General features: G+C 33.7%; 4 protein-coding genes across 7 annotated transcripts in view; 2 read left to right on the top strand and 2 right to left on the bottom strand.

Moving 5' to 3' along the window:
- The first annotated feature begins 2,603 nt into the window (after positions 1–2,603).
- On the top strand, positions 2,604–5,148 carry LOC18041750 (transcription factor TCP8). The gene has a single exon (XM_006431663.2). The coding sequence runs from the start codon at positions 3,035–3,037 to the stop codon at positions 4,763–4,765; it is 1,731 nt and encodes a 576-aa protein (XP_006431726.1). The 5' UTR covers positions 2,604–3,034; the 3' UTR covers positions 4,766–5,148.
- Positions 5,149–7,993: 2,845 nt separating this feature from the next.
- On the bottom strand, positions 7,994–13,843 carry LOC18040298 (protein EI24 homolog). Of its 4 annotated transcripts, none has more exons than XR_002905179.1 (12): positions 13,640–13,843; positions 13,484–13,549; positions 12,188–12,338; positions 11,747–11,799; positions 11,068–11,196; positions 10,913–10,976; positions 10,688–10,773; positions 10,524–10,606; positions 10,126–10,202; positions 9,887–9,977; positions 9,190–9,291; positions 7,994–8,049 (listed from the first exon to the last, which is right to left on the bottom strand). XR_002905179.1 is itself a non-coding variant. In XM_024182986.1 (12 exons), exons 1-11 carry the CDS (start codon positions 13,765–13,767, stop codon positions 9,225–9,227), a joined length of 1,020 nt encoding a protein of 339 aa, XP_024038754.1. In that variant the 5' UTR covers positions 13,768–13,843; the 3' UTR covers positions 7,994–8,049; positions 9,190–9,224. The 4 variants fall into 4 exon arrangements, 3 of the variants coding, with proteins under 3 accessions (XP_024038754.1, XP_006431725.1, XP_006431724.1); XM_024182986.1 differs by having other exon boundaries at positions 9,887–10,002; XM_006431662.2 differs by lacking the exon at positions 7,994–8,049 and having other exon boundaries at positions 8,947–9,291; positions 9,887–10,002.
- Positions 13,844–15,088: 1,245 nt separating this feature from the next.
- LOC112098250 (cx9C motif-containing protein 4) lies at positions 15,089–17,122 on the top strand. The gene is made up of 2 exons (XM_024183948.1): positions 15,089–15,215; positions 16,646–17,122. Exons 1-2 carry the CDS (start codon positions 15,130–15,132, stop codon positions 16,749–16,751), a joined length of 192 nt encoding a protein of 63 aa, XP_024039716.1. The 5' UTR covers positions 15,089–15,129; the 3' UTR covers positions 16,752–17,122.
- A 13-nt stretch (positions 17,123–17,135) lies between these two features.
- The window catches only part of LOC18040297 (probable magnesium transporter NIPA4), a 5,672-nt gene continuing 1,171 nt past the window's right edge, over positions 17,136–21,636 (bottom strand). The window contains exons 2-9 of the mRNA XM_006431660.2: positions 21,201–21,257; positions 20,720–20,810; positions 20,485–20,645; positions 20,238–20,365; positions 19,999–20,136; positions 18,097–18,189; positions 17,836–17,941; positions 17,136–17,640 (exon numbers count right to left, since the gene is read on the bottom strand). Coding sequence (XP_006431723.2) covers positions 17,528–17,640; positions 17,836–17,941; positions 18,097–18,189; positions 19,999–20,136; positions 20,238–20,365; positions 20,485–20,645; positions 20,720–20,810; positions 21,201–21,257 — 887 coding nt within the window. The 3' untranslated portion in view covers positions 17,136–17,527. The remainder of the gene's footprint in view (positions 17,641–17,835; positions 17,942–18,096; positions 18,190–19,998; positions 20,137–20,237; positions 20,366–20,484; positions 20,646–20,719; positions 20,811–21,200; positions 21,258–21,636) is intronic.

Raw genomic sequence — 21,636 nt, 5'->3', positions numbered from 1 at the left:
TAGATTTAGTCAATAAATCCAATCAAAGTCATCATACTCTCAACTGTAAATTTTGAGAGGATTAACAATAATAGAATGATGTAAGATGAGAATAAGACATTACTAATTTTTTAAAACGTAATGTATTTTATTTTTTTTGTAATTAATCTCTTCTAGATGTTATTATATGCTATTTTGATGTGTTTTTAAGCTTACATCACAATAATAATCATTATCACTATAAATTAACCAATCAATATTGTAGAAGAAGATAGAATGAACAATTCAAAATCGCCTTATTAACCGAGAATTTGTTAATTCAGCAACTGAAATTTTCAATCACAATGAAAATTGATAATGTTATGTCACCCAAATCAGAAGTTGGTGGCTTCTCCAAACATTTTAATTTTTCTTATCCTAAAATATATAAATATCTAAAATTAAATATCCTATTTTTAATCAAATCAATTAATATAAATCTCATAATTAATCTCATTTTTTAATACTTATATGTATTAATGATGTTGCATCATGATGTTTATTTTATGAGTAATGATAGAAATCTCAATATTTAAGTCTCAATTTTAGTCCCGACTGATGAGATATGATATTTATCCATTAAATGATGATTAAATAAGTTTACAAGTTATGAAATATATTATTTAGTTAATAGATGAATAATATATGATATTAAAACTCAAGTTAAAATTTAAATATTAAGGTCCCTATCATTATTGTTATTTTATTATATTTTTCATAATATTATAATGTTTGCCCTTTTGGCCTTTTTGTATCTATGGAAGGCATTTTTGTCTTTTCACAAGCACACAAGGCATTCATTATTAAAAGTAAGGGGCGCCCCAAATTGAAATAAGACCAAAAGAGAAAGAAAATTAATATATAATATAATTAATAAAATGAAAACAGATAATAAAATTAATTTTTAAATGAATAAATAAATAAAAGACACAGTGTGGGGTTGGGTTGTGATGAGCTGTCCTAGTGCATTAGATGCTTTATCTGATGCTTACCTGCGCTGTCTATCTGCTTGCTGCTCTGTATTCACAATCTTCCACTTATTTACTATATTGCCACAGCCTTCAAAAAAAAAAACATCATTTCTTTCTTTCTTTCTTCCTTTACCTAATCTCATTTCTTGCTAAACCTAAACCTTGATCTCTAATACAACTAATCAACACTATTATAAGATATAAAGTTTAAACACACCTTACTTTTGAATTAGGGTTTCCATTTAATAATTTTGGTTTCTAGCTTGTCTTAGAGCTAGTCGATCGATATAAAACGTAAAATATGTACAAGTCATCTTAAGCTCGCTCTAATATTACGTAAAAATAATTTGAGATTAAGCAATAAGTATAACCTATGAGTTAATTATATTTAACGTTTATCTTGATCGTCTTAAATGTGAAATTAGAATTTTTTTTTTGTAAGATCAATTATCTTAGATGATTTTATTTAACTTATTATCAAAATTAGTAAACACATGCTTTGCATAGAAGAAGGTCTGTCGGCCTGTTTGGAACCCAAAAAAAAAAAATTAGTTATCAAAGAAAGGTCTTTAACAAATTTCTAAATCATCCAACTTAGGTACATTTTATCCAAAGGCTAAGAGAGCTGATAAAAGGAAATATAGAATGGAAAATAAAAACGTCATAGTAGATTATAGTATCTCCCACAAATGTATAGGGTATTGAATTTTTTCAGTATATAATAGTACAATAATTTTCTTTTAATTATTTAAAGTTAAATCTAACTTGCTAGATCTAAATATCTACATTATGTCATAACAAATTTATTTAACGATGGAGTCATAGCAGAGCTATCTATGTACAAGTCTTATCATAGCAAAACTATCTATCTATATAATACATAAGAATTTTTTTTTCTAATTATTTGAAGTCAAATCTAAATTGTTATGTATCTTAATATCTATATTATGTGATAACAAATTTATTTAACGATCGAGTTATAACAGAGCTATCTATACAATATAGTTAGAGTACATAAACTCGTTGGGAAAGTAAGATAAAATTAAATAATAATAATAATAACAAACGTAATGAGGAAAATTAAATTTGTATTAATTTCTTCAAAATTAATAGCATTTTCCTGCTTCCACAAAATTTAATAGATTTTCACTAGATACTCTTTGTTTTCATATCTAAACTAGAGTTTCAACAGATTTCATGTAGTAATTAACCACAATGTTGCTAGGGAACTTAACATGTATTGGAAGGAAATTAAAAGAAAATTATTTTCCTGTTCTTCAAAAATTTAAAGAACATTCCCCTTACGAGATTTTCTGATTATAAATACTATGTCGGTAAACGAAATAATAATATTTCAAACATAACCCATGGACGATTCACACACATGTTAAGACTACAAAACTACCGAGTGAAAAACATCTTTTTTTTCTTTTAATTTACTTTTGTTCTTCAAAGCATTGCATTGGTACATGGTATGTTTATGTGTCATAACAAAGACCAAAAAATTTTTTTTAAAAATTAAAAAAATTAACATTCCTTGTTACAAAACAAGACCCCACGAGTGGACTTCTTTTGCTTATTACTTTAATTTTTACTTCATTTTTCATTTTTCTTTGTCACTTTCTTTCTCCTCAAGGTCCCCCCCCAACCTGTTTTTTCCTATCAAACAAACAAAAGCCAGCCACTATCTTTCTCTCTTTCTTGAAGCAGCTCAAAACTGATCAAAGCAAACAGACAACAGTCAATCACAAATCAAGAAAACACAAACCCCACTATTTAAAACAGCAACACAACACTCAACCCTTATCAAGATTCTAATTAACCACTTTCTTTTTCTCTCCTTTTAAAAAAAAAAGAAGAAAAAATGAAAATTTACTTATGAGTTGATCATGAATTTGAAACCATCTATAAACTTCAGTTCTCAAAACCCAACAAAAGAATAATTTTTATTTTTTATTTTTTTCTTTCTCCAAAGGGAAAAAAAATCCTGAAAAAAAAAAATAACTTTGCTAGTTTGCTAGCCCACAAGCAACCCCACCCACCGAATGGAACTTACAACAGATTTGCAAAGCAACAAGCAAAACACCACCACCACCACCACCAATTCTGCTTCTGCTGCTGCTGAGCTTCAACGTCAGCAGCAGCACCACCGCCACCTTCATCTTCCACAGCAACAGTTTGATGGCAGATCAGTACCGTTCATAAGCTCCATATCAATCCAAGCTGGCCTTTCACATGGCGGAGGAGGAGGAGGAGGAGGAGGAAGTGGAGGTGCTGTTCATGTTATTACATCGTCTTCAAGTACCACTGCTTCGTCCTCCACCACTGGCTCCTCATCCTCTTCTTCGTTATCGTCGTCCTCTTCGTTGACGTTATCTTCTCCCTCGTCAACGAATCCGGTCCCACCAACTCAGCATGCTGTTGTTGACGCCTCCCTGGCAATCGCCACCAGATCTAGTAGCACTCCTGCACCTAACAATCAACAGAATTTAAACATGACTGCTACTGCTTCTACGAGTACAACGACTGCTATTACGACGACGACGACGACTGCTCCTCCTCCGGTGAAGCGGTCGACGAAGGACAGACACACGAAGGTGGACGGGCGGGGGCGGAGGATAAGAATGCCGGCAACATGTGCAGCTAGGGTTTTTCAGCTGACAAGAGAACTCGGGCACAAATCTGATGGGGAAACGATCGAGTGGCTGTTACAACAAGCTGAGCCTGCTATCATAGCAGCCACCGGCACCGGCACAATCCCCGCCAATTTCTCAACCCTGAATGTCTCGTTAAGGAGCAGCGGATCCACCTTGTCCGCTCCGCCTTCAAAATCCGCTCCCCATTCTTTTCACGGCGCTTTGGCCTTGGCCGCGGCGGCTCAGCATCATAATCATCACCACCCTCATCATCCTCATCCGCAGTACGAAGAAGGGTTTCCTCATACTGCTTTGTTAGGGTTTCATCATCAACAGCAGCAACAGCAGCACCATTTGATGACAGCTGACCAAATTGCGGAAGCGCTTCCGAGTGAAAGCGGAGGTGGGGATAACAATAATTCTAATGAGAATTATATGAGAAAGCGTTTCAGGGAGGATTTGTTCAAAGATGATCATACCAATAGCAGCAACGACAATGGAAATAACAATGATCAGTCACAAGGTGAGAGCGGTGGAGGTGGAGAAGAAAGGAGAAAACAAATGCAAAACAAACAGCAGCAACAGCAAGTTTTGCCGGCTACACCTATGTGGGCGGTGACGCCGGGGCCGCCCAGCAGTGGGGCCGGGAGTACTTTTTGGATGGTGACGGGGGCATCAGGTGCGGCGGCTGGTGCTGGTCCATCGGAGCAGCAGCCGCAGCCGCAGCCGCAGATTTGGCCTTTCCAACATCCCGTGGCAGCAGCAACACCGTCAACAGCTACAACCCTCCAAGCACCATTGCATTTTGTGCCAAGATTCAATTTACCAACTGGGAATCTTGAGTTTCAAACTGGGAGGGCAGCTAATCCTTTACAGTTAGGTTCGATGTTAATGCATCAGCATCAGCATCAGCAGCAACCATCACAGCAACTTGGGTTGGGGATGAATGAGTCAAATTTGGGAATGTTAGCTGCTCTCAATGCTGTTTATTCAAGAGCTGGAGGATTAAATATGAACATGAATATGACTGCTGAACAAAACAATCCAATGGAGCATCACCATCACCATCAACATCATCAACAGCAGCAGCCTCAGGGGAGTGATAGTGGAGGAGATGAAGATCCAAATAATTCCCAATGACACAAGAATTTCATCATTACAAGATTAATGAGTTGGTTACTGGTTAGTGTGTTGCATTTAGCCTCTCTTAATTCATATATTTCACTAGTGCTTAATTGTTTTTTTTGCAGATTTGGGGAAGTTTCAATGTGTGATGAATTGAATTGAGTGCTTTAGAGAGGGAAAAAAAAAAATTCCTTGTGGGATGATTCAAATGAGGAGAGACATTATTCTAGCTCTAGTTGTTATTTCTATTTTTTTTTTTTTTTTGGGATTTTTATTAGATTGATGTGAGGAGTTTGAGATTGTAATTGGTTAGTTTTGTTTTTGTCCAAAGGGACTACCACCAATAGGGGAATAGATTTAGAGAGAGTGATTGTATAGGAGGATATTTCATATTTGTTTGTGTTATTACTAGTTTTTTTTATATATATAATTATTTGCTTTTGTTAATTTTGTAATTAAGGGAAAACAAAAAAGAATTTATGGGAACAAACAAAAGGAAAGCTCAATTATTTTTGTATATTTGTTTGAGTTGTTATTTTTCTTCATCTCTACATTCTCTAAAGCTCTGCTTTGTCTCATAAATGCACCAACAAGAAGAAAAAAATTGAAAGGTACCCAAGAAATTGCTTTTCATATATTGTTTCAAGGAAATGGCAGGGGAACAGTGCAAAAGAAACCCAGTTGCATACCAAGATTTTGAAAGAAACCAACTACACCAATAATATATATATATATTACATGAGACAAAAATAAAAACAAAGCCAGAAATTTACTTTTATTACCCATATAAAGTAATAAGTCAGCAGGTTTCAGTTTCACCTTCTGCACAGCCATTTGTTTATTTTATCTTCCAAGATTAATTCAAACTTTCAATGTGGCTTGCTGCTGGATTATTGTAAAATATATAGAGGCAATTATAAGTATTTTAATTATGTCTTTAATTATTAGTGGCTGCTTAATTTTTTTAATCAAAATTTTGTAATGGGGCATGTTTGATTTGTCTTTAAAAGCGGCCTCCACTTCCCCAGAAAAAACTCCCTGGTTTCCGGGAAGTTCACTTTTCTTGGATGCGTTGATTCTTTTTTTTTTCTTTTTTAATGTTAATTATCGTAGAAAAGATCAAGATTCCATAAAATTGAAAGGGAGGGAAAAAAAAAATACACCCAAAAAGGAAAAAAACAAAGGGAATAGGCTATTGCCGTCAGGCAATGTCCCTAGCTTCTACTAGCTTTTATAAATTGTTTCTTGAGTTTTTGTGAATGAACTAAGAATGACTCACTGAGCTCGATATTGGAACTATTGAATCAACTCCTTGGCTTTTGTTTCTTAAATTCACTTTTACAGTCACTGAGAAGTGATCAAGTGAACGACTCAGTTACCTCAGATTGGCTTTCTCGTCTTCGGGTTTCACATTAGGTCCCCTAATTTCTATTATCTGAACCTTGACCCCTTGGGTTTGGTGTTCATACATGAGTCATCCTGTTTGGAATTATGGGTACTTTCTATTTTTGTTGAATCTCCCATATAACATTCAATTATGGTAAAAATTTGTTTGGACGACCTTAAATTTTGAGATTAATAAATGTTTAGTCTTTATATTTTTGTATTAAAGAATAATAAATTTCTAAAATATTCACCTTTACTATAGATTAGAGGTTGAAATTGTTTGATATATTTCAAACAAAACAAGGATATAATTTTTAATCTATTGAAAAGATAAATTAATAAATAAATAAACAAAAATTATAAAGAATGATATAGATCATATATGAAAGAAGCTAAGAATATTCATAGAGCCATAGGACAATATAAATATGTTCTGTCTCCCTTTTTTTTTTTTTAATTTCTTTTTTTAGTTATCCTTGGCCTAACAAAAGATTACAAAGAATCAATTATGTTGGACTAAAAGAGAAGCCATGCATATTATTTATCCACTTGAACGCGTGGAAAATTTTCAATACCTAAAAGTGCAAATCTTCACATAAAGATCACATCAAGCCTATCCCATGATTTTGCTTAATCCAATCAACTTTATGCTAATGCTACGAAAGAATTGGATTTGCTTCAAGGACCATTTGAGGACATGCCTTGAAGAAATGAATTCTTTTAGGATTCAATTATGATATTCCATTCCTTCTTTGTTTTTTTCTTGTGGGTTTTCTTAACTTAGTAGATTTTCTCAACATTTTGTTAATTATTCTTTTCCTTTTTTAGCCAAAGGAAGGAGATATATGAAGATGCATGGCTTAGGTTTAGTTTAGATTTGAGTTTATTTTTGTAATGTAGGTGTAGTGCATGTCTTAGATCCATATATATGAACTACTGTTGATTGTAATTACCGCGTTTATTGTAATTTATACAAATACGCACGATCAATTTTTGGCTGATTGCAAATGATGGAATTCATTGACATTCAATATTATTTTTAGGGAAAATATTATTTCTAAGAAAAAATACAGTTCTAATCTCATGGTGTGATGAAATGATCAACAATATCCTAAAGTATAAAAAAATAGCCGCACAAACTCATTTTAGGAAACACACACTCTCTTTTTTAACTAATCATAAGAATTTGTGTGATCATTTCTAAATACCAAAGGGGGTTATATGTATTTAGAAAATAATACATGCGACTATTTTTAAAAACAAGATTTCTGTAATAATTTTATCAAGTCAAACTATAGAATAACATTGTTATTTTCCCTATTTTTGAATACCAATTAAAGAATAACTATATTGTAATCATAAAGATGAAAAATTGAAAGTCATTCTATAGTTTCTAAGTAAAACCTAATTGAAAACCATTCTTGCAATATAATGTTCATGTTTTATAATTTATATAGATACACACATATCTATATATAAATACACACACAACCAAATATAACATTATAATAATAGACGACATTATGCTAAGATTATGCATCTAGATATAAAATTTTGGGAATCGCTTATTATTATATTATTCCGCAATTTCCGCAGCATAAGGCCAAATTTGGAATTAACTAAATATTTTAAAAAATATGTAGTACATAAAGATACAATTACATATATTTGACCTAAGTATTTAAATATAAATAAATAACTAAAGGGCAATCATCATCATATCTGTGAGTGGACGGTCAGGATTGATTTGTCTTGATGTGGCGATGATCACGGAGCAATAGTGTTACGAGCGTTAAGAGGGTAAAAAAATTTGAGACACGACGCGCTTCACGTGCACCAATCATTAGACTGCTAAGTGCGCTTCTCGCTGTAAAGGAAAGCGCGTGGATTTGCGTTGCCGTTCCTCTTATGTTCTGTTTTCCAATTGAAGGATTAATAACACAAGAGTCCCTAACATTTTACAATTTATCAAAAGATGATTTAAGTTGTGTCTTTATATCAAATACAATCCTAAGTAGCAAACCTTATTCTATTTTTTTTTTTTCAATTGTATTAGGTATCCAGCTCCAAATTTAATGGATTCTACCATTCACCTCTTGCTTTGATTTAGACGTGAGAAATCAGTTCATTTTAGTATTTATAAATACGATCTTTAAATTTTGATTCAAATTAGTTTTTGAAATCACCATATATTCGATTTAAAATGAACTAAATTTAATACAATTTTGGTCCAACTTTGTTCTCTCTAAATCGAATTGAATCATAGAATTATCATTTAAGAATGTAGAAAGTTTTTAGGTGCGGACGTCCTCTTTTTTTTTTTTTATACAAATATACTATTAAAGCATATGAAATAATAGATTTAATGTTTGACTCACTATAAAATTATATGATTTAATAACAATTAGCATGTCTCCACTAACCTTGTTAAATCATATAATTTAATAACGTGTCCAAATAAATAAATAAAAATGACCTTATGAGAGCAGACTCTTACGATAAAGCGTATTCAATAATTTGGTGTCCACTAACTTTTTCGTAATCTCATAGATCTACTCATTAATATATTTTTTTTGCATCAATTAAAAAAATACCTTTTTACTACTTTTTCAAAAATAATAATAGCGTACAGTACATCGTTAGGTTTAGAACATTAATTAAATTGAAAAATAAAGTGGAGTTGGTTTTGTAAAGAAAGTGCAAATTAATGTGCTTCCACATTGGGATCCATCATGCGAATATTTTTATAAATATACTTTAAAACGACAGGTAAAAAGTGTGAGATGGATAAACAAAGCAAAGAACAATACTTTATACATATCAAGTTTTCATTAAATAAGCCTTTATATACATATATACATACACACAAGTGTAAGTCCTAATTCACAAATTTACTTTGTTTACATAATTTCTTTTTTTTTTTTTCATTTTTACAGAAATTCTCATGGCATCAGCTTGCAATGTATCTGTATCGCATAAGTGATAACAGCATGAAATTTTATGCGACGAATTTCTGCAGCATTTGATTTAAACCTGATATGTACTTGACTTACAGATAATAAATCGTGTAGCTTCAAGCCAGAAGTTGTTAGAGCGCCTTATCGTCTTGTATCTGTTGTTGAGAGTCGAAGGAGAAGAAAGACAAGACCTTCATCCTACAGAGCAACAATATTCGGCAAGATCAGCCTCCGATGATCATATCAATACTTGAAAAGACGCTGGTTTCCTCAGTTTATACAGCCATGAATTTATCAGCAAAAAACATCTTATCATAAACAACTTTCATCACAGCAAGTGTGTGATCAATTTTTTCATTTATTTTGTATTTGTTTAGATCACTGAATCAATAGTTTCCAGGAAATGAGAGTAAGTAATTATAGGAAAATCAAATCCCAAGGTATTGGATTGAGGCAAAAGACCACTGGATTCAACCAGGTCAGGGGTTCAAAAACAACCTGGACAAACCAACTTTGGAAAATCGTATCCCCAAAGCAAACCCCTTTGAAGATGCCTACTTGAGATATTTATATGAAATAATCAAGCCGGTTTTCTAGTCAACAATCTGTAACATCTTCTCAAAATGACTACTCACATTAACATGGTTTTGCCATCAGATATGATAATTACTTGAGATAGTAATCACTAAAAGCTAGTAGCATAGACATCAAATGAAATTCAAAGGAAAAAGCAAAAAAAAAAAAGATAAATTCTTGTAAGTAATAGATATTAGCATTAGCATGGATAACTCACGATAGAGCGTCTGCTACATAAAATATCGGAAGTCTCCCAAATCCAGCACCTTTCCATGATCTTCTTTTTGAAGAAATAACTTCTTCCGCCCCTGATGCCGTTGCAGTAAGAACAAACTTAAATACAAATCAATTAGTACCACAACAAAAATAGTGAATTTTTCTTGAAGCACCTGCCACCTTAAAGAAAAAGAAATGAAAATGGCGGTTGAAAAGGGAAAGGAAATTGTCAAGCTGTACCAATGGATAGAGTATGGCCATGACCCCATAGGCTACCAGAGGTGAGAAGAAGAAATAAGCCAAGACACAAGGGCTCCCTGCAAAGCCAATAAGGGACTATTAATGTTGAACATGTCATCATTTCCCCAAATGTAGGAACAAACAAGGTAAAAACTAAAAGCTATATATAACAATCTCTTAATTGTTGTCACACATTAACATGTTCATTAAACTTTGAGACACCCAACAATGACCATAATTGCGAACAAAGATTTTATTTGCTTCGCAATCCGCTGTAAGATATATGTAAGCAGATAAAGAAAAGCTGTGCCTAAACATATTATTTAATATGAGGAGCTAAGTAGATTGCTGAAGGGTGAAACAGAAAATCATATGAAGCAAGAATAAGTATGTATTACCAAAACCAGCAAAAAAGGCCCAGTTAGATTCAAAGAAGTCCAGCCTCTTGTCCAGACCCACTTCTGAAAAATTCCATTTGTACCTAAGTGAGAAGCCAAATTAGCAAATTATATAGACAACAGAAAGTAAAACATTAAACAACAGGTAGACATTCATTACATACTCGAAACAGTAATAGGCATACATCCAGGAAAGAAGAAGGAAATTAAATCCCTTCCCAATGTAGGGTAGAAATCCGATAGCATTAACCTGCACAATATTCCCAGACTATGAAAATTGTCATCTGAAAGGTATTTTCTGCAGATCAATGGCATTTTATATCTGCCAAGAGTCCCGAACATATTTTTCTCATTATGGCAAACTGAAACAGAAAGATAAATTTTATCACCTCAACAAAGAAGAAGCTCAAAAGAAGCATTGAGTACACTTGCTCTCCTATTACAATCATGACCCTGCAGAAGACCAACATGACAAATTTATCATACACCCTAAATATAAAACATAGTTTCTTGTATGAGAAGAAATGGCAATAACTAGCAGTACCCTCCTAGGCCAGGGAGCCTTCCCTTCTGTTCTGTATTTTGTAAGGTCTCATCTTGTCTTGACAGTTCCTTGGAAGACTGCCCTGATCTTCCCATTGCAGCAAATCCATATTTCGCAATGTCATTGTACCTGTATTAGCAAGTTTTCAAAAAGCACGGATTACAAATAGAAGAGGATGGAAGAACAGCATAAGAAACATTAAATAACAGATACACTTTTTTATATTTAATACTAATTGGTGAAATAACAGACTATACATTTCTACATCCGCTGCTATATATGGCATAAATATCGAAGGAGATAATTGATGAATAAATGTGACAATCAACTTGGCGGGTTTTGGCCTAAGAATAAATGTTGTTTCTTAGTTGCAACTTGCAAGCCACTTCAGATCCCAGAACAGGACCAACTGGAAGTAGCTGTATCATTAAATTTGGATCAGCCAATATTACCAGTGATATTAAATATGCTAAGAATCAGAAGCCTTCAAAATCTACAATTATAAATTATATGGAACAATCTATAATTACTTAAATGCATCAATAAGGGCTAAAAAAGGACATGAAAATGTCCCCTGTCAATGGTCAATATAGCAATAGTGATCCAGGTGAAAAATGAAGATAAATACTTTATCAACAAATCATAACCATAAAAGGCAGAATTAAAGGGAAGATGATACCAGAGAGTACTTAGAACAATGCTGAATACGTACAGCGGGTAAAACCAAAATATCTGCAGTTAATGACAAAAGAGGCAAACATACCCGGTAAAAGTTAGTTGAAAAAGTGACTACACCTAGAAAAATTCACAGAAAATATAACTGAAAGAAGTGAAATTTCTTTATGTTCATAAATTAACAAAAATGAAGTGTCATCTTACCAACTTATAAGTACTGTACGTCCTCATTCAACTAAAATTACAGAAATCATAAACGCTCAGTATTCTTAAAATGCCATGCAGAATATTCGACAACAAATGCAAGGTTACTCAATTTCCCATTATAAAATTAATTAATTTCCATACAATCAGCTGACGGACAGAAATTATATCAAAGAGTTATTAGAGATTTTAAATGAGTACGAATATTGAACAACTGACATGGGATCAGCACCATACTTACATAAAGGAGTTGTATGAGAGCAAGGCGTAAGAATGAATAAAATTTCAGTATTCCGCTGTCTAAGCAAAGTTCTTGAGATCTAATCTGTGAGCACTGATCAGGTAATATCCACAACAGAAACGGGATGACTGCTGATTTTAGGACGAACATACTGCATATAAAAAGATTGAGATAGTCAGATAGATCAATTGTTCATTGCATTGTTTAAGCATGAATAAATTAATTATCAATAGATGAAAATATAAACTAGAACAGACACATTGATATCCATGGCAAAAATGAGAAACAAATGGTTAAAAGGATTTATGTTAGAATATGAGATATGATCAGAATGGTATGAGCACAAAGCCTCAAACCCTACAATCCACAGCCCCAACATTCCTTCTCCAGATAGAACTCTAAAGTGAATCTAATAGTGTCCCATGTTGGAAGGACCGGAGTACAAGAGTGAGCAGAGAGACCTCAACCCATTTGTGGGAACAGCAGATGGAAAGCAATGGCAAAGGGAGCACTGCATAATCTCTCTCAGGGTTTAACAAAATGAATTCTCTCAAACTGGATGGATAGGAAAGAAAATAGGAACCCACTAAGACAAAATATTATTAAATAACTCATAACAAGGAGTAAACATATATCAGTCTTGAATCTGTCAGGAGACAGAAAACGCGCACCAGCTTATCCCAAGGAATAAAATTACCCAATTTATGGGAGAATATATCTATATATTTTCTTGATAAGGAGAAATCCCTCAACTTTTCTATGTTCATTATGGGAGAAATAATACCTAAGTCAACCATAATCGGTTTAAAAAAGAAAAGTAGCAAACACCGACCACAAGAGATGATCTAGGAATGAGATTCCTACAATTCCAAGTCATTCCGGTCTATCATACAGGACTTCGACCTGTGCTAATTACCATTTTACACCATTCCATCAAAATTTGTTACACTATTTTCTGAAAATAAGGAGCAATACCGACCCTCTTGAAAGGTTGGAAATAATAGGGTATCAACTCGGGGAGCTCATAAGAAAGATCAGGCGATTTCAGGGTATCAAAAAGAGAAGCAAAATTACATAAGTAAACACACGGAAAGGAAATTACATAAACTACACAACTACCCATATAAAAGAGTTCCTTATTACAGCCATTGTCGGCATAAACTATGGGAGCTCGAAACAAAATTACAACACTAACCCAATTAAAGTCCCTAATGATTACACAATTTGAACGAACAGAGCTAAAATTCATCAAAATTAAAACAAACCCACATAGAGAAATGACAATAACTTAGTTACCTGCCCAAGAAAATAAAGCCATTCAACAGAAAACACTGTCCCGTTCTAATCAAAAGTTTCGTCGACCTGCAATCCGAAAAAAAAAAGTTAAATTACAAGTTTATAACTGAAACCGAGATTTTTTAATTTTTTTTAAGTGGTAAGATTATGTGAAACCTGCGACATAGAATAACGACTCTGTGAAGACAACAAGCTTCTCTGAGACCCTCGAGATAGAGTACCAAAGCTTGCTTTGATTTAGTTTTGAGAAGGTTTATTAATGGCAAATTTGTTGAAGTTTCCATTGTCAAAACTCAAAAGCAAGAGACAATGTGAGAGACTTTAATTATTTTACAACATAAACAAGTTTCGAACTTTCGATGTCTGCTTATTGGAGTTGTGTTTGAATTTTGAACTCCTCCTGATTACACAATGTGCTGAACTTCTGAATTCTCATTGGTCCACGTGGATGTTGAGTTTCAACTTTATAAAAAGATTTAGAATTACTAACTTATCAAATAAGTTTTTTAGCGATTAATTATCATGACTTTTTTCTTATTTTAAATTATTATTTTATTATGATTGCATTATAGATATGATCTAAAACTTATTTCTTAAATAATGTGGCATATTACATTTTATTGATAAATCACACGTATTTATATCACATCAATGGAGATCAAATTTTATATTACAATTTATAAGTTGTAAGTTATGACATCGCCATTATATTTATCTATCTCTTATTTTTTTTAAATAAGAAATAAAATACTTATTTTTTTATATCATAATAGTTAAAATAATGAGAGACCAATAATGAATATCGGTATCTATCTCTAAAACGAATTTACAATAACAATATAAAATAATTTAAAGCATACTTTTAAGTATAAAAAATATAAGGTTAGGGCTTGGAGGGCAGCAGTTCGAACCCCCCACAAACATAATGTGGATGTATTTTATTTCTTAATTATAATATATAATTGGGTAAGGGAGAAGAAATATAATATGAACGTATTTCATTTCTTAATTATAATGTATAATTAAGTGAAGGTAGTCTTCTCCCTTACCCAAGTATGAGTGGAGCAGACATCTCTCGAATATTAATGACAGTTAAAAATCTAAGGTAATAGATAAGAAATGCAATGTGGACGTATTTCATTCATTAATTATAATGTATAATTAAGTAAGGGAGAAAAAACACAATATAGACATATTTTCTTCCGTAATAATAATGTATAATTGAATGAAGATAGTCTTCTTTATTCAAGTGTAAGTGGATTAGACATCCCTCGAATATTAATGAGAGTTAAAAGTTTGGACAAAACTCCATAAGTATTGATATAATTAGTCATAAATTATAATTTTTAAAAATATGAGCAGAACTCCATAAACATTGATATAGTTAGTCATCAGTTATAACTTCAAATAATATGAGTTGTACTTTGAGCAGTAATCTCATGTAATTAAAAAAGTATAAAAAAAATTCTTTAAGATAAATTGTTTTTCTAAAATAAAAATTAGTTAACAATAAACTAATTCATCAATGACGTGGCAATTTGAGAAGGTCGGTTCGGTTCAATACGAGCTTTAAAAGTACAAAACCAGAACAATTTCTCTCTTAACGTGAGTTTCTGGGGAGACGAAGAAAGGGTGATCAAACAAAGATGGCACAGCCCAGCAAAGAGCCATGCAAGAAAGAGGCTTGTGACATTCAAGCTTGTCTCACCAAAAACAACTTTCTCCCTCAAAGGTAACATTTTTTTTCCCTCCGTCATTTGAGCTTATATGGGTTTTCATTTAAATTCGATTATATTGAAGAATCTTTCACTAATATCAAAAGAATACAAATTTAGGCTTGTAGAAATTCGATTTTCATAAAAGAGGTAATGTAAAGATTTTGATGCTTTGGCATGTTTAGTTTCATAGGTTACATATTTTTTTTTTAAGAGAGTAATGTCAATTATGGAGGCTTCATTTATGTGAAATTGAATGAACGGTCAATGTCATGGCTACTCCAAAAAAAAAAAAGTTTTAGCTTCATTTTTCATTAATAATGTTATTATAAGGGTCTTGCCAAACCAAGCAATTTCTAATTATACCTCCCTACAAAGAAACTTGGTGCTTCTTGTTGTTCGGATATTTTTTAGTTGTTCCTTTTGTCTCTCAAGTGAATCTGTCACTCTGTTTCATGTTTTACTATTGTTGGAAGTCACTAAGTCAGTAGTCAAGTCCCACTGGCTCCAGGTGTTACGCATTTGACGTTGTAAATTTTCATTCTACCCGTTTTCTTCCGACTCGTCTGTTTTAATGAACATGTTTCCAGCTAAATATTATCGCAATGTTATTTGAAATTGTGAAGCCGCTCAGTTTTTCGGAAACCAAGCGGCATGCCGCCATGGCCTTGTGCAGTTGACTCATTGTGCATCTGTCTCTGTCTCTCATTAGCTTGTTCAGCATGGTGGATTCCAGATTCCTGTGAACATTCTATGGGGCATCATTTTCGAGAGGGTTTGATAAGATTAAGAACAAGCTACACTAGGAAAAAAGTTGGTTCTTCATGTTTGAGGGACTGTCGTGCTGGCTTCTTTTTTTTTTTTTAAATCATTTCTGTATTCACCTGCTAGATAGCTTTGAGGACTGTCTTATGTGTTGTGATCCCCTCAAAAAATTTCCTGTGCCACAACTGTTTTGTGACAGCCCGGAGCTTCCAGCTGATCAAACGGTGAAGTGTGGGTGCTTGTAGGAGTATGAATTAGTGAGGGACTGAGAAAGTGGTTTAGTTGTATACATATTGGTGTGCATAGTGCCAATTCTTATTGTGCATGTATGATAAAGCTTAGTTATGCTCGATTCTGATCATCACATGTGGATATACCTATAACAAGTTGATTAGAAAGTTTATATCCAGTAGACCAATGCCTTTTTATCTCACTTAAGTTAGATGTTCTTTTCAAACTTGCCTGCCCTTGAAGCCATGCTCTTTGCTTTGTGCAATTTTACCTAATTATTTAGAAGATGAAGTTTTGTCAGTCCAGACCAAAGTATTGTTTGGCATCATCCAATGGTTTTTTGGGTTGCGGCATTTTCTTCCATTTTGACCCCCCCCCCCCCCCCACAAAAAAAAAGTTTTTTTTACTTCTGTTTATATTCATTGTTAATTTAAGTTCTGAATTGGTGTAGGTGCCGAAAGGCCATTGAATTGCTGCAGTCATGCTGTGAGAAATGCAATAACAACTCAACTCATTGTGCTTCAGTCTCTGGCCTTCTAAAGCAAATAGGAAAGTGATGGGAGATGATGTTCTGGAATTCCAATGATGATTTGGTCTTTCTCTTCTGTATTGTCTGGTGGAAGAAAACATCAGCAGAAACGATTGATGTACCATTCACTTTGTTGTAGTTAACACAGGCAACCATAAGCTGATGCCATAGAATTATAGAAATTCAGCCATCGATGGAAAAGAAGCAGCATTATTGATGAGATTTTAGTAATACTCTAATACAAAAAATAAGTGCGAGAAAAGAGTTGAGTTTTGCTTTTCATGTTTGTGATATTGGAAACACCATGGCTCTTCTGTAGCCAAAAGGACAAATTTAGATAGCTTTTGCTTGTACCTGAAATTATTCATAACCTGAAAGATTTGATCATATAAGTTTTAAGAGTTAAATGTCGTATTTGTTAAAGATTTGCTTTCATTAGTATTTCTGAAAATTCAGTTCACAACTTTGGGAAAATATCCACTGATTCTCAGCAAAATGAAGCAAGTGATACATCATCTGTAGGAAGAATACAGTATACAACCAACAGGCTCAAAATTACATTTGGCAATCCCTTCTGTATGCACCAGGGAGAAACGGTATAAAATATGCAGTAGCTGAAATCTAGGAATCTCTTCGTGAAGCCGAAACAGGGGACAAGCAAAACAAAAATATCATCCTCTACCGTTTCCGGTAAAAAGGATCACCATTAAAATGATTGGATCCAAATACAAGTTGATGTCAGTTCCTCCCCAGAGTTTGATGTTTGTATGAATGGCAGAGATGAAAGCAAAGAATATATGAATATCACGGTGTTCTCAGTGACTCCTGCCGCCTAAGAGGGATGCCCTCGGATTCCAAGTCGTCGTTACCCGCATGCTTCGATAATCGTAGTGACATAGACGGTGTCAAACTTGAACCTGTTTTCATGACGTGATGAATTTAATGCCCAGAATGTCAAAACAAAGCAGTAAATATCTCTATTGCCCATTAAGATGGCAAGTGATGACCACGCCAACAAAGTCCCAGAGCCAAGAAATAGCATATTTAGGAATATTTTAACTCAACTATAAGATGGATAATAAAGGGCTAATGAGAACAAAAATGAAGCATACCATCACCCAGGTCCTTGGTTTTGTGAAGAAGAAAAGTTCCTGCAAGGATTGTAACAAATCCACACATTTCCGTGACAATCTGGGTTGGATTCTGCCTATCCCAGTCCTAATTAGAAAAAAATTATCTTCAACCATAAGTAAATTTAAGTTCAATCCACAAACATGTTAAAGTAACTGCTCTTAACTCTTTAAATAAAATATAACATGTTCATAAATCAACAGAGAGTTTTATGCTACTACCAGTCGGGCTGAAGAATTTACCTTAAACATGATCACGCTAGCTAGAATGGTAAGTGATGTGAACATCACATAGTATATGGGAGAGACAACTGCCGTGTTAAAAGTATCAAGCGCCTGCATAACAGGAAATAATAAATAAATAAGAAATATAACAAAATAGATAACTTTAAGAAGTTCTTGTGTGGCTGGTGAAAAGGAGGATGGTTGATCACAGGTTAATGCCAAGAGAGTACTTATCAAAATGTAGGCAAGAATAGATCAAAGCCACAGAGAAAAAGCACAGAGAATAAAGTTTAATGACATGGCAACTGAACAAACAAAACAATTGAACCTATTCCAACAGAACATAAAATGTCTCACAAGCTTGGTTACAAAAACATTATAAGTAGTCAATAGCAGCAAACAAATTCTAATACAAAACCAAGTAGACCAAAGAGCTGTCACCATCCATAGCAATGATGAGGGGTTTGCAAATCATTTGTTTTTTTTTTCCCAAATGATTTTTTACTTCCCATGAACATATTCGTATATTTTGTCATGGAAAGCACCATATCACCTGGCTCATACACCACCTTCAAGATATTTGAATTTTCATTCAGCAAGGTGATCAATCTTTCTGTTGTTATCCAGCAGTAAAGCCATAAAACTGATAACTCCTTTTGAGTACCACAATAAGAGTATTCCCATATTGTAAAGTCGAAGAGAACCCAGCTCACAATAACACAGCAGGTAGGGAAGCAATCTCGAGAGAAAGTCCACAGCAGCACAACTCCATTATACAAGAGGTTCACTAAGCTCGAGAATTTAAAATTACCCTCAAGGACATATCTAACGTAGATATTTCTCCATACACAGACTATGAGACACAAAATCAGACCACTGTCAAATGCCCACAACTGGATTAATTCCATTCCATACCGCAAAACTCTACATTATCTCCATGGTCGGTATTCTCTAGAAATACTTACGGAATGGGGCATTATTCACCACTAACATATTTAAAAGATCCAAATCTCTGTAATCTATAATTGCAAGCCCCCATATGATAATATCAATGCATGGTAGTAACATTGCTGATATCAAGAAACTAAGGGGCAATCACTTTATTATCAAGACAACCTTGAAACTACTCGAACCTTTCAGCTCTGCATAAGAAAACACCTAGAAAAGACCAAAAGAGGGAAAGCAAAGTCCTCAAATTCTTTATAAAAATGTCATGAAGCCCCACTACAGCTTCACATATTCACAAAGAGAAAACCATAGCCATTTTGGTCACATTGCAGTGCAGAAGTTCTCTTGATGGCCTTTTTGAGATGCATGTACATGAATAGTAAGATCGATGACCTTGCTTGTGAAAATGTCCCTAGGTTTTATGGGACCCATCATTATCCACTATGAAAGCATAAAGTTTCATGCAATGCAAATGTAAATTTATCAGCCAAAATAAACACATGGTAGATCATTCTCCCGAACCCCAGATCTTTCTCATCAGCATCTATCCATCCTTCTTTTGTTCGGAAATCATCTGGAAGGCCTTTGTTTTCTACCTCAAGCTTACTTCCCAAAGATATCTTTTCCTTTTATCATTAAAAAGGGGTCATTAGACTCCCACCAGCTTTGTTAAAATCAGCAAAAGAAGCACTGTGAAGCACCCTGAGAAATATATTAACAGAGGAAAGGACAAAAGGCCTTTACTTCAGAAAAATATTCTTCCATTTTAATCTGTCATTTTCTTGGATAACATGTCATTTACAATCAAATGAGCTGCACATTGTATTGGGGGTGCAAAAACAGATATAGTACTCTGGTTGCCTATTCAATTTTTTCTGATTTGAGAAGTTGCAAAAAATACATCAAAAATCAAAATAATATTTATATGATGAAAACCAGGAACAAATAAAATAGAGAAGAAATGGGCATTACCATGTTCAGATAATTCATTTGGGTAAGCACACAAACAATTACAATTAACGTGAAGGCCCATGTTTGGGGATATATTAGCTGATTCATTCCTGACAATGTCAACTTCAGAGCAATTCCAATTGCCTTAACACTCATAACCTGTCAAAGAGAAAACTGTGAATATAAACACAGGAAGTAAATGCTATTTAAAACACAATAGCAATTACAAAGTTACCAGTACCCGTGTGCAAAATACATACCGACAAAGAACCTACAAGGGAACAAACTCCTATATACACCATTATGTGTGTCTGGCCATATTGCGGGATATAGTGGAATATAAGGATAAATACAGCTGTTATGACCAGAGCTGCATATAAGAGAAAAGCTGGAAACAGAATGAAAACAAAAGCCACTCAACTCAGTTACTTGTAGTTTAACCATTAAATAATGATATTTCAAGGCAAGAACAGATGAATAGAGCAAATATTAAAGGAAGCAAAGTACCTGGCTCTGTAGCAAGATTCCAAACTTCTATCACAGACTCTATCTCACGTTCTGCAGGAGCATGCAACACAATTGTTGTAGAGCCCACAACACAAAGAATACAGCCTAGTATTCCAAAAATGTGTAGTCTCTCTCGTAAAATGATATGAGCAAGAGCAGCACTGCAAGACAACAATGTGGTCAACACACAACATCAGCAAATCAAATTAAGATTTTGAGGGACTCTCCATCATGCCTGATAATGATGCTGAGGGCACCAAGAGGTGTGACCAGTATTGCCGGTGCAAAGGCATAGGCTGCAAAGTTTGCAATTTCCCCAACGACCACTGTAAAATAGCAGGTGGCCCTCACCATCAGAATTAGAATTTAGGTTCTCTTTGAAAAAAAAAAAAAGGGAAAAAAAACTATTATAAACTGCAAACAAATAGGAAGTTTATTGGAGAACTCTAGCTAACTTTGCAATTGCTATTCAAAAAATAAGTTGTAGATAAGATATCAATAGGGAACTTTTATTCAAATTGACTCAGAATTTTAAATGAGGGCTTCAATAGTGTCTAAAGTTCTCACAACCTATGTTGCCCATAAAGAACAAAATTATTGACCAGGGCTCATAGTTTTTGCCAGGATTTCATAATATGTGCACTATTTTATATTCTGTTCAAAACAAAATCAAAATATATGATTAGTAGTCAGAAAACTAATCAGATTATACTTACTTGTTATCATGCCCACCCACCAAAGTGGCTCATACAAGTAAGAATAGCCTCCAAATCCTGTGAAACAATGATGAATTAAATTTTAGAGAAACTTTGTTATAGATAGGAAAAAGGCACAGTAACTAATCAGGAAGCTACTTCACAAAACAGAAAAGGAAATAAAACAGAAAAAATCAAGAATTATAATCCACCATAGTCAATAAACTAGAAAAGTAAATTTCTATATTTCAATTTTTCGAGGAAAATGGACTTCACACATAATCTCACTCATTATTTCTTCCAAGAGATTTGGATCACAAAATTATTCCTTTTAACATCAATATCAAGTAAAGAGATGTATCAAAGTGCCAAAAAATGAAGATAAACCCAAATAAATGCACAGAAATCAAGTACCACGACACTACAACCAAAGTAGATCTCAGTATTTCTAGCATCT

Source organism: Citrus clementina, unplaced genomic scaffold (assembly GCF_000493195.1).
Source record: "Citrus clementina cultivar Clemenules unplaced genomic scaffold, Citrus_clementina_v1.0 scaffold_5, whole genome shotgun sequence".
Lineage (NCBI taxonomy): Eukaryota > Viridiplantae > Streptophyta > Magnoliopsida > Sapindales > Rutaceae > Citrus > Citrus x clementina.
This window is presented reverse-complemented; position numbering and strand designations above follow the sequence as displayed.